Consider the following 12,434-nt stretch of genomic DNA (forward strand, 5'->3'; position numbering starts at 1 on the left):
CACTTCTTGGTCATGTGAATAAAGGTTCAGGTCATGGAGTGACCTTGTCCATAGAATGTGCCTCGTCTGGATTTGTGGTATTGTGTAAGGACTTTACATTCGCGATACGATGTGTCTGTTTTATCTTACCGTACGCAGTGTGTGCTAGTCTTTTTGCACAGCATGCATATGTATAGACTTTGTTTTGTCCCCAGCTGTCTGTCATAAAATCCTGGTGTCTCTCCTGTTTCCTGGCTTGTTGACAGGCATAGTGTCACGTAGTAAACATTTGTTCTCTGTTAACCCTGTTTGAACATACAGTAATAACTCAAGACAAAGCCTTTGAATCCTTTGTTGGTAAAGAAGTTAAAACTTCAAAGCTTGATTTTTTTTTAAAACTTTGTTGCTGCTTCCAGCCTTCAGATGGTTTTGAAAGTGAAGCCACTGTTCTTCCTAATCGATTCCAGATGCGTGGAATTTCAGCCAGTGTTTCATTTCCCGGCCAGCACAGGGTAATTGCTTTCTGCTTTGCGGCGGCAATCCCACAGCACCTCGAGGATTGCATCATGCGGATTTGGTTTTCATTTCAAACCATCATGTAGTACCTTCGGGGTCTGTCTTTAACCCTCCTGGAACCTGTCACCCACCCCCCACTCCCCCAGTACATAGATTTTAGATCTAAAATACATACACCAGTTTTGATGCTGTACAGATTGGTTTACAAATCTTTTGATTTTTCACACGAACTCGCAGCCCTCCAGGACCTCACTCAAGCATCCATTCTTTGTGTGTGAGGCTTGACAATGAAGGGTGTCGGGCATCACAGCTGATGCCAAACCCATTGTTACCTGGCGTGTACGTGCACATACACTTCCCAGCACTGGATATCAATCAACAGCAGGGATCATGACCGATTTTTCCTTCCTTAGCCCAGGGGTGCAGGGCCAATTGCAGCATCCCTATTTGTTCCTTTACCGGTTGAGAGTAAGATCATTTAGCACATGTTCGGTGGAGAAAATGATCCCAGGAGCTTTAGTGAGCACATTTCATTCCATCATATAATCCAAGGATTCTTTATCCAAAAATTACTTTTCCATAGTTTGTACAACCGATATTGTGGTTTGTCCCAGCAGTGTAATTTTTATTGATTGTTTTATGTCCAGTGATTTATGGCCACACTGTTGGTACAGTGGAGCCTGCTGCGGCAACTGCAATAGCCATTTTGAGACAATGTTTGATCTCGTGAGCACTCCCCCCTTCTTCCCTCCTCCTCTTCTCCCTCCCCCTCTTCCTCCCTCCTTCCTCCTTCCTCCCTTCCTCCTCTTCCTCCTCCTCCTCTTCCTCCTCCTCCTCTTCCTCCTCCCTTCCTTCCTTCCTTCCTCCTCTTCCTTCCTTCCTCCTCCTTCCTTCCTTCCTCCTCCTCTTCCTCCCTCCCCTCCTCCTCCTCCTCCCCTCCTCCCTCCTCCTCCTCTTCCTCCCTCCTCCTCCTCTTCCTCCCTCCTCTTCCTCCCTCCTCTTCCTCCCTCCTCTCCTCCTCCTCCCTCCTCTTCCTCCCTCCTTCCTCTTCCTCCCTCCTCTTCCTCTTCCTCCTCCTCTTCCTCTTCCTCCCTCCTCCTCCTCTTCCTCCCTCCTCCTCCTCTTCCTCCCTCCTCCTCCTCTTCCTCCTTCCTCCATCCCTCCCTCCCTCCCTCCTCCATCTCCCTCCTCTATCCTCCCTCCTCCCCCTTTTCATCCTCCCTCCTCCTCCTCTTCATCCCTCCTCCTCTTCATCCATCCCTCCTCCTCCTCCTCCTCTTCATCCATCCCTCCTCCTCCTCCTCCTCTTCATCCCCCCTCCTCCTCCTCCTCTTCATTCCCCCTCCTCCTCCTCCTCTTCATCCCTCCCTCCTCCTCCTCATCCCCCCCTCCCTCCTCCTCCTCCTCTTCATCCCTCCCTCCTCCTCCTCCTCTTCATCCCTCCCTCCTCCTCCTCCTCTTCATCCCTCCCTCCTCCTCCTCCTCTTCATCCCTCCCTCCTCCTCCTCCTCTTCATCCCTCCCTCCTCCTCCTCCTCCTCTTCATCCCTCCCTCCTCCTCCTCCTCCTCTTCATCCCTCCCTCCTCCTCCTCCTCCTCTTCATCCCCCCTCCTCCTCCTCTTCATCCCTCCCTCCTCCTCCTCTTCATCCCTCCCTCCTCCTCCTCTTCATCCCTCCCTCCTCCTCCTCCTCCTCTTCATCCCTCCCTCCTCCTCCTCCTCTTCATCCCTCCCTCCTCCTCCTCCTCTTCATCCCTCCCTCCTCCTCTTCATCCCTCCCTCCTCCTCCTCCTCTTCATCTCTCCCTCCTCCTCCTCCTCTTCATCCCTCCCTCCTCCTCTTCATCCCTCCCTCCTCCTCCTCCTCCTCTTCATCCCCCCTCCTCCTCCTCCTCCTCTTCATCCCCCCTCCTCCTCTTCATCCCCCCTCCTCCTCCTCTTCATCCCTCCCTCCTCCTCCTCCTCTTCATCCCTCCCTCCTCCTCCTCCTCCTCCTCCTCTTCATCCCTCCCTCCTCCTCCTCCTCCTCTTCATCCCTCCCTCCTCCTCCTCCTCCTCTTCATCCCTCCCTCCTCCTCCTCCTCCTCTTCATCCCTCCCTCCCTCCTCCTCCTCTTCCTCTTCATCCCTCCCTCCTCCTCCTCCTCTTCATCCCTCCCTCCTCTCCCTTCTTCATCCCTTCTCTCTCTGCCCCCCCTTCTCTCTTCCTCCCGCCTTTCCTTACCTCTCCTCTCCCCCCCCCCCCCCATTATCTAGGCAAACGAGGCCATTATCCTTCTTCAGCAACAGCTCACAATCGTCAGTGAGATGAATAGCCAGTTAATCTGCTTTTTTGTGTTCATTGAAGGAGGAATGATGGCCAGAACGCCAAGATAATTATTTGCTTTTCTTCGAATAATGCCATAAAATCTTTAATCCATCTAAACAGGCAGGCGGGACCTTGGTATTGTATTTCATTCAAAGGACACCTCTGACAATGCCGCAGTCCCTCAGTACTGAACCAGAGTGCTATTTTGCAGTGTTAATGTCTTGGTGATGAGTTTGAGCCCGCAACCTTCTGACCCAGAGTTGAGAATGCTACCAACTAAAAAAAAAAGTAACATTTAAGATACAAAAGACTTTTGGAATAATTTTAATTTTAGGGTGGAGGTGTAAAAGGGGCAATATCGAATTAGCCGGCCATTATATATCTTTCCCAAGTTTCCTTTCCATTGCACTCAATGGGGACGGGGTGTATAATCGGCGGCTAATTCGATATCGCACACAATTAAATTTGCCCACTTTGTGTCTTTGTGTAATATCGGCAGTTTTTGTGGCCTTGCATGTTAATGCAGGAATGCTCTATAACGTGGAGTGGCAGCATGAGGAGTGGGGGAGGAAGCGCTGGAGAGGCATTTGCTCATATTGAGTTAGGAAACGTGAGATGGTGGGTCAACCTGGGAGCTCTTGTTACTTACAGCTAACTAGTTGCAAAATGGCACGGAAAGAGTCCTGGAGCAAGTCAGCTGCCTCCTCAATTTGGGAGTAGTCGCTGTGCATTGTATGCGTGCACTTAGGAAGAAAAAAAATGTATTTAAATGGGCAGGAAAATTACGTTTCTCTGGGGGAAGACATGATAATGTAATCTCTCTTAATGCATAAAGTGCTTGTCAAAGATTGCTTTGAAAGCTCATAGAGTTCTCAGACTAGATCTGATTTAAAATTTAGCACAAAATGAAGCAGCTGTAAAATTCCTGAACTGCTGTTGGCACAGAACAGAGGTGATTGCACGCTAGCAGGCAGCAGTGCTTGCATGGAGCACAGGTTGAAAAATGTTGATTTTGGCCTGTGAGTGTCCATCCATTACAATTAGCAGATAGAAAACCATGGGCTGAGCACACATGATTCCTGACATGCATTCTCTGCAAGCTGCTGGGAATACCCGATCACAGATTTGCCCCAATACTTGGGGGCTGAAATTCAGCCTCCCAAAAAGGCCACTTACTGGCAGAAGGCGGCGGAGTCGAGCGGCCGCCAACTGTCGGTCCAATGGCCGCCACGATCGAAATTCACCTCGCGGATTTTTCTGGCGGTCCCCAATGCCACCCCACTGCTGCTAAACGTCGATCTCCCACACCTCCATGGTACCCCTCACGTAATTTAGCTGAAAAAGCCATGATCCGCTGTGCAGTGCCCCCGACAGCTTTTTCTGTCTGTGTACCATGTATTCTGTGTGTGAGCCATGGCAGCGCGGCGGCCCTTTAAGGGGAGGTGCACTGCTGCGGTCGCCATGTTTTTTTTTGCCAGCCGGCTTCCCGATCGGCCGGGCAATTATGGCCCCGGGTTTGGCCGGGCCAGCAGCAGGCACCCTGGCACACCCCCTCTTGGGTGCCAGGCTGCTGGCCCAGCCGAAACCCTACCTCGTCGCCCAGTGGGCCGAACCTAAACAATCGCTGCTCCTCTCCCCTTTAAATGAGAGGAGAGATGTGGTGACTCACAAGCGCACTGACATTAGCACTGCTCCGCCGCTGACCAACAGCAGCGGAGACTCCATTCCGTCCCTGATCTCACTTCCGCTCCCATTATGACTGACCTCCGGTCCGGTCCATAAAAATTGCCAAAGTGCTGAAAATTGATCAAGAGTCCGCCTCGTCTGACGTGACGATAAAAACACTTTGCGCACCTGCCGTTTTCCAGGTTTCTGGCAGGGGTGAATTTCTACCCCTTGCTATCTTCGAACTTTCTACAGAGTATATATTTATAATTCAGGAATGAAATTCCTCCTGTTAATTTTACAGAGACAGTATGCTATGCAAAGCAAGAAACCTTGTTTTTACTCATACCAGCTTCTTCACTAAATTATTGACCCGCTAACTAACTACTGATATTACTCTTCTCCCTGTTTTTCCCTGTCGACTAAAGCTGCCCGATACTTGTGTGTTGGTGCCACATAAAACCTTTGCTGCTCGGAATTGATCTATCCAACTGCTGTTACTTTTTCTTTTCCAGTTTCATTGCAGTGGAACAGATCGACAGTTATTGTGTTCTCATCTCCTCGAAGGCAGTGTACTTTCTGAAGCATGGCGAGTATATCGACAGGGATGCTATTTTCCTGGAGGTCAAATATGATGACCTGTACCACTGCCTCATCACAAAGGATCACGGGAAGGCGTATTTACAGCTAACAAAAAAAGCTGAAAGTTCCAGCAGTGGTGTGGCCATACCTGGGCCGTCGCATCACAAACCAATGGTGAGTATTGGAACTTTTTGTCTCCTGTGTGTGTAACTGAGCCGTAAGACAAAACGGGTCACAGGTTTAATTCCCCAGTCTGTGCTGAACTATCGAATCTTGGCTGGGACAGCAGTTGTTGGGGTGCTCCAATCAACCCTTTTTTAATTATTTGTTCACGAGATGTGGACCTTGCTTGCAAGTCCAGCATTTATTGCCCATCCCTAATTGCCCTTGCGACGATGGTGGTGAGCCGCCGCCTTGAACTGCTGCAGTCCGTGTGGTGAAGGTGCTCCCACAGTGCTGTTAGATTGGAAGTTCCTGGACTTTGATTCAGTGACGGTGAAGGAACGGCGCCATATTTCCAAGTCAGGATGGTATGTGGCTTGGAGGGGAATGTGGAGGTGATGGTGTTCCCAAGCGTCTGCTGGTAGAGGTTGTGGATTTGGGACCTTCCCTGATCCTTGAACTAGGGAAGCAGAAAATATCAGATATTTTGCTCCTGATCACTATGCAGTGACCTGTACTGGAAAGTGCAAATATCAGGTGAGTACAGGGCTCACTTGTGATGTCCACCAAGGTTGAATGTCTGCTGACACTCACTATTTAGGTTCACCCATGAAGCTTGGCCACTTGGACGAGGTTTCAAAGCTGCCAGCACCTGTGGAATCACTATAAATCAACACCTGCGGGAACAGAGAGGAGGAAATTGGTGAGGGTGGAGGTGTATCCAATGTTATTTTTACATTATACAGATCAGGGCTGCCCAAAATGCAGCCCTCAAGCCCTGGCAATCTGGCCCACCAAAGCCCAAGCAACTGAATTTTCTTTGCACATATATTTCTTTGTCACTGATCTGTCAAATTTCATTTTTTGGAGACTAAAAGGTTCATAGTGATATGACTTCATTGGCTAAGTTCTGAATCAGAACAAATTTGTTGCTATCAGGAACTTGAGATATGAGCAAATTAATGGGAACGTAGATTTAAACTTTCTATATGGCCCCGGGGCTCCATTTGATATATCTGTGTGGCCCACAAAGGGAAAAAGCTTCAACAATCCTGGCATAGCTTCATCTAAGTACAATTTTTTGGGGTTACTAAAATAATCATCAAACATATATTAGAACGTCATTTTGCTCAGTTAACTAGATCCCTGTATGGATTAGTAACATCTTGTGTTTGTGGTTGATCACTGATTTCCCAAACTCAAAGCTAGCTACACTGGCATTCATGTTTGTGTTTCCAGGTCCATGTGAAGTCAGAGTCACTCGCACTTAAGATCTCGCAAGAAATTAACTACGCCAAAAGCCTCTACTATGAGCAGCAGCTCAAGCTACAAGCCAACGAGAACCAAGAGAACCTGGAGCTGGACTCCTAGAAGCCTTTCTAGTATTCGATCATTTACAACAAAGTACAGTAACAGAGACTGCGCTGGTCTCTATGTATAATAGTGTATCATATGAGCACGAGTGTCGTGAACTCATTTCCTTTGAACCTCAATTTTTAATGCCTAGTTGAAGCAAGCAGGTGGGGGATTGATGGCATACTTGGTTTTGGGGACAGTTTATTGCAGGAACTTGATAAGGAGCAGGTTCTGTTCAAATTGTATTTTACATTTTATATATTGTATTTACGAAGAAAAATTGTGACAGAGTTGAGAGTTCTTTATATTTTACTAATCTGTACATACCTGTAATATTACTTTCATGTAAATATTTCTCAAAAAAACTTACAGGAACTGTTGTGTACAGGAGCTGCATTCAGAAACAGCTGCAGCGCAATGTAACAGATTACTTTATTGCACTAGTACTATGCAGAAACGTACTTGATTTTTCAGGGCAATACAAGCCCCGTGGAGTGGTCAGGGAAACTGCAAATGCAAGAAGAGTCACCAGGCCTACGTGCTACTCTTTTCAGATCCTTGCTTCTCATAAAACATAAGTCAGAGTCACTGTATTTGCAAATTGGTAAGCAGGAAGAATTGTTAGCCCATGCAAGGAAGACAGAGTGTTGAGGGGGACATGATATGTTTGCAGAGTTGGCATAGCAAGTGTTGCATTTCCATGGTGCAGTATAAAGAAGTCACTTTTATGGTAACATGTGGAAGATTGAGGCTCAGTGAGGTGACTGTCTTTTGGGTGATGAGTAACCAAGTTCATCAGAAAGGAAATTATCTGGCGTGGCTGAAAATTTCAGCCCGAGGCATTCTATCTTCCTTCCCTCTCTTCAGTTGGAGTAAAGTTAATGCCATGTGTGTGCACCTTCCTCCACCTCCTCACTCTCTGGCTTCTGTCAAAGGAGCACAATATTGCAGTAAGGAGTGAAATGGTTTCTCTCTGATTGCAGAATGCAGTACCGTTGCCTGTTGAGAAATAGCCGTTGAATGTGGTCAGATTCTGGTGAGAATTGGAAGAAGTCTGTGACAGAGTAGTATCTATAACCACGACTGCACTGAAAATTATTGTAAGTATACGTAAAGTGTGTATGTGTTGATGTGCTGTATTCAACAAGAAGTTTGTAGTAATACAGTTAGGTAGTTAAAGCTCTGTAGAAAAGGAAAGACTATATCTGTGCAACCCCAATAATAATACAATGGGGCCTTATCTCTGCACTGACCACATAAATGTGTTGGAAAAGTTTTTAATCACTACTTTTTTCAGTTATGGCACAAGGAATCGGGAATAATATGACATGGCATGCAGACAGTGGCTGGTTTGGTGGAGTGGGGGTATTAGAGTTAACACCCTGTGGTTTTAAACTGGACAGACAGGTTTGGTGACCACCTGGTAATTGTGAGGAATGAATGAGAACCGGACAACCAAGGATTCTGCACATGTGCAAGCATCCCAGTTGACAGAGCTCCATTTTCAGACTGGGCAAAAGATGGCTGCCTTGAGGGGAGAGGTGTGTTAGCCTATTCCGTTGTCAACTGTATGTTGCACAGCAGATCTCTGTAATCTGATAGTGTTTGAGAGTCACTGATCTCTGTCTGCCTCGTGAGAGACCCTGATCAGCTTGCTACTCAAGAGACTCTGTGTCATTCTGCTATGTAGAAGGCTCCAGCAGAATGGTGTGAGCAGTTGCTATTCCTGCTTTCCTTCTAAAGCACCATCTCTGAGATTATTTTACATGTTCTCCCAGGTTTGGGGGGGGGCACGGTGTTGGGGAGAAACAGGTTTGTATTTTCCTGTGATGGACGTGTGACAGAAGGAAAAAAATTTTCCCCCCACCGTGGTTGATCTTTTGTGCAATTTTTATTATAAAATAAAATGAATTATTACAAAAGGAAATGTGTTTTCATATAATACTTTACACAATCCATGGCATTTTAGAACTGCCCTCATGACTGATCTGGGAGTAACAGTGTACTTGTCACCTTCTGGGGCTTAAATGGCATGCAAATCACAGAAATCATATGTAATTTAAAATAAAATAAAATCTCGCCCTTCATCTCTGGAACTAGCCCAGGCAGATAACTTAAAACTGAGCTGGACTGCTGCACATGAACTTGGGAGGCGTCTCAATCCAGTTTCTAGTGATTGTGGGTTCACAGCACAAGGTGGCCACGTTGGCAGTCAACTATTCATCTCACTCTGAGAACGCAAGGGATTGGCTGGTTTGGGAAGTGGTGCAGTTAGAGGTGATTTTCAAATTGGTGCCAAAGTGCATAGCTAGGTAGACAGAGCAGCTTTCCTCTGTGTTTGTTCCTGCACAATATCTGACCTGGAAGTGCATGGAGTGCCCTGACTGGTAAAATACTTTATTCACCAGCACTAGGACCCCCTCACTTCAAGTACAAATATTCCCTGGTATTCAATCTCCATGCCCCAGAATGTTTCTGTCCTGCTGCCCCTCTCATTGTGAGCATCGCTTGCGAAATCTGATCCTCTCCTGCCACCCCTCTTCCTCCTGCATGAACATTTGAAAGTGCTTTTAGTAAATTTAACACATCCAATCTTTTTCATGCTTTGTACATGTTGACATGTCAGCCAACTCAGAAATCAGTCTTTATCAGTGATTACAAGACAAATAATCTAGCCCTAGGATTCAGGAACTGCTCTAAACCAAGATTGGTGACCAACCTTTGGACCCAAAGACTACATTCCTCCCTTGCATTCACATGCAGGTTTCTGTTACTCTTTACAGTGTATATTAAGGTCGTTTTTTTTAAGTTTGATTTCTTACCATAGGCTGTGAAGAAAATCTCAAATTAAAAGATTGTCTTTACTCCTCATGAGAAACAGATGTCGCTCTATCATGTGCTAATGAAGGAATCATTATTTACTCCGTTCGAACCTATATGTCTAACCTTCAAGGCCATGAAGTGGGGACAGATCCAGCAGGAGTAATTTAAAGGGGGCGCACACCTGGGCTGCACCTATAATGCTGACTGACTATAGAAGACTTTAGCCGTAACCCTCTCCCAAAAAAATGAGCCTGTTTTACATTCCCACTCCAACAGAAGTATGCATCCATTTTCCCTATTTTCTCCCTTCTGCTCTATCAAACTGTTGGGGGCTCTGATGCCAATGTTGTTCCTGGGATTAAACAAGGAATGTAGATACACAGCGATTCTAGTTGCAGTTGAGCTTAGCATGCCAAGGCTATGTAACGGGTGGATCCACTTTAAAAAAAAAAAAATCATGAGATCAAAAAAGATATAACGATATTTAATATAGAAAGTGGGGGGCGATAATTGATAAACTAATCAAACTTAGAGAGGATAAAACCCTGGTCCGGATGGATTGCATCTGCAAATATTAAAAGAAGTTAGGGAAAAGATAGCAGAGGCACTATTACACATAAAAAAAATTCATTGGTAAAGGGAATAGTTTCCGAAGACTGGCAAACAGCTGATGTTCCATCTCCCTTTTTAAATATAGGAATCACATTTGCATTTGCCCACTCACCTAACCTGTCCAAGTCACCCTGCAGCCTCTTAGCATCCTCCTCACAACTCTCACTGCCACCCAGCTTAGTGTGCTAGCTACAAAGGAGGACTGCGACAGAATACAGGAAGACATTAATAAAATTGCATGAATGGGTGTATAATTGGCAAATATAAATGTGAGATGGTACATTTTGGTAGGAAGCCACATAATTCTTTGTGTGGAGCATAAACACCGGCATGGACGAGTTGGACCGAATGGCCTGTTCCTGTGTTGTAAATGCTATGTAATGTTATGGCTCAGTTGGTAACATGCCACCCACTGTGGAGTGGAGACCAAATTTGATCAATGATCTCGATGACGCTGGGTCTTGAACTGGAAAAGTCAGCCAGATTTTTAGAAAGCTTTTACGTGTGTGACCATCGGGTGAGGACAGATCAGGCTTGGCTCACATGAAGAATGGCTAATTGGGCGAGATACTGGATGGTCAACACCTATGAAAGCACCTTCAGGAGAAGAAGATACACAATGGGGTACGAGGGTGGACGATTGTGTTTTTTGACAGCGTAAATAACCAGAATAATGTTCCATTACAGTTCACACCTGTCTCTCTGTAGATGGACATCAACCCACTCTATTGTAACTCACATAAGCACCGCACTCTTGAGAAACCTGCAGGACCATTCACGCATTAGCATTGGGAGACCTCGGTAAAGGGCAAAGCTCATCGTGCAGGACATCGCTAAGGGGAAAGAGTTCCTCCTGAGTGAAATCACATGCATATCTTTGCCATTTGGTGCATGATTTTCCACAAAGGAAACCTTCCTCCCAAGCACTGTGAAGAGCAGGTAAGCTAAACTGAGGAGGAGTGATTAAGTGATGCCAAACATGGGTTTTAAAAATCAAATTCAAATTTGTGCCTGTTCTCCATTTAGTTAATCGTGTTAAATTATTTACTAATCTGACAGAAATTAATCTTGAGATTTTCTATAAATAATGTTTTAAATGTGCCTTATCACACAAAGTATAGTTAAATGGAATGGCACTGTATTGGGTTAAGTTTTAAATCTGTAACAGTCACTGGGGAACCCAAAGATGTGGCTGAAGTCTTGTCCAGTTAGAACATGTTTCTGTCTAGGTTCATGTTCTCTCCATTACTCATTTTGATTGGCAGTTTCATGAGGTCAGGCAGGCTGACCCCTCACCAGGGGGTAGGGGTGACAGTTCATGGCCCATTTACCCCTGAGCCCATGTTAGACTGAAATAACAGGATCAGGACAAGGTTAGGTTGCGTTTGTTACACCAGCAGCCATGATGGATCACCCGCCTGCTTCAGTCTGACACTTAACAACTTATTCCTATCTAGCAGCAGAGAGACTCAGTGACCCCTCCGATCCCTGAAATAGCATTTCTGCATCCAACTGCTCAACAAAGCATTTTTCATCTTAATGACAGACTACCTCTGAATTGACTGCATTTAATTCAGTTATGTTCAGAATTTATATGCATGCCATATCACATTAATTCAACACAAATTATAGTTTCGCTCTCCATGGCCTCACCCCTCCCTATCCACAAGGATCGGTGCTTGGGCCCCAGCTATTCACAATCTATATCAATGATTTGGATGAGAGGACCAAATGTAATCTATCCAAGTTTGCTGATGAGGCGGGAATGTAAGTTGTGAGGAGGATGCAAAGAGGCTTCAAGGGGATATAGACAGGCTAAGTGAGTAGGCAAGAACATGGCAAATGGAATATAATGTGGAGAAATGTGAACTTATCCACTTTGGTAGGAAAAATAGAAAAGCAGAATATTTTTTAAGTGATGAAAGATTGGGAAATGTTGGTGTTCAGAGGGACCTGGGTATCCTTGTAAACGAATCACTGAAAGTTAGTACGTAGGTACAGCAAGCAATTAAGAAAGCAGATGGTATGTTGGCTTTTATTACAAGGATTTGAGTATAAGAGTAAAGACATTTTACTGCCATTATATTGGGCCTTGGTGAGACCACACCTGGAGTACTGTGTACAGTTTTGGTCTCCTTACCTAAGGAAGGATATACTTGCCATAGAGCGAGTGCAACGAAGGTTCACCAGACTGATTGCTTGTGGGTTGGGGGGGGATTGTCCTGAAAAGAGATTGAGCAGACTAGGCCTATATTCTCTAGAGGTGATCCCTTTGAAACATCCAAAATTCTTAATTGGGCTAGATAGGGAGAATGTTTCCTCTGGCTGGGGAGTCTAGAACCAGGGGTCACAGTCTCAGAGTAAGGGGTCAGCCATTTAGGACTAAGATGTGGAGAAACTTCTTCACTCAGAGGGTTGTGAATCTTTGGAATTC

At 45.8% G+C, this 12,434-nt stretch overlaps 1 protein-coding gene across 7 annotated transcripts in view; it reads left to right on the forward strand.

Moving 5' to 3' along the window:
• The window catches only part of vps13d (vacuolar protein sorting 13 homolog D), a 270,295-nt gene extending 261,803 nt beyond the window's left edge, over positions 1–8,492 (forward strand). For 6 of the 7 annotated variants that reach the window (XM_070860204.1, XM_070860201.1, XM_070860203.1 and 3 more), the window contains 2 exons: positions 4,981–5,221; positions 6,449–8,492. In XM_070860204.1, the coding sequence (XP_070716305.1) occupies positions 4,981–5,221; positions 6,449–6,580 (373 nt within the window). In that variant the 3' untranslated portion in view covers positions 6,581–8,492. The remainder of the gene's footprint in view (positions 1–4,980; positions 5,222–6,448) is intronic. The other variant, XM_070860202.1, reaches the window with a different exon arrangement.
• Positions 8,493–12,434: the final 3,942 nt, after the last annotated feature.

This window comes from Pristiophorus japonicus, chromosome 18 (assembly GCF_044704955.1).
Source record: "Pristiophorus japonicus isolate sPriJap1 chromosome 18, sPriJap1.hap1, whole genome shotgun sequence".
NCBI classification, from domain to species: Eukaryota; Metazoa; Chordata; class Chondrichthyes; family Pristiophoridae; genus Pristiophorus; species Pristiophorus japonicus.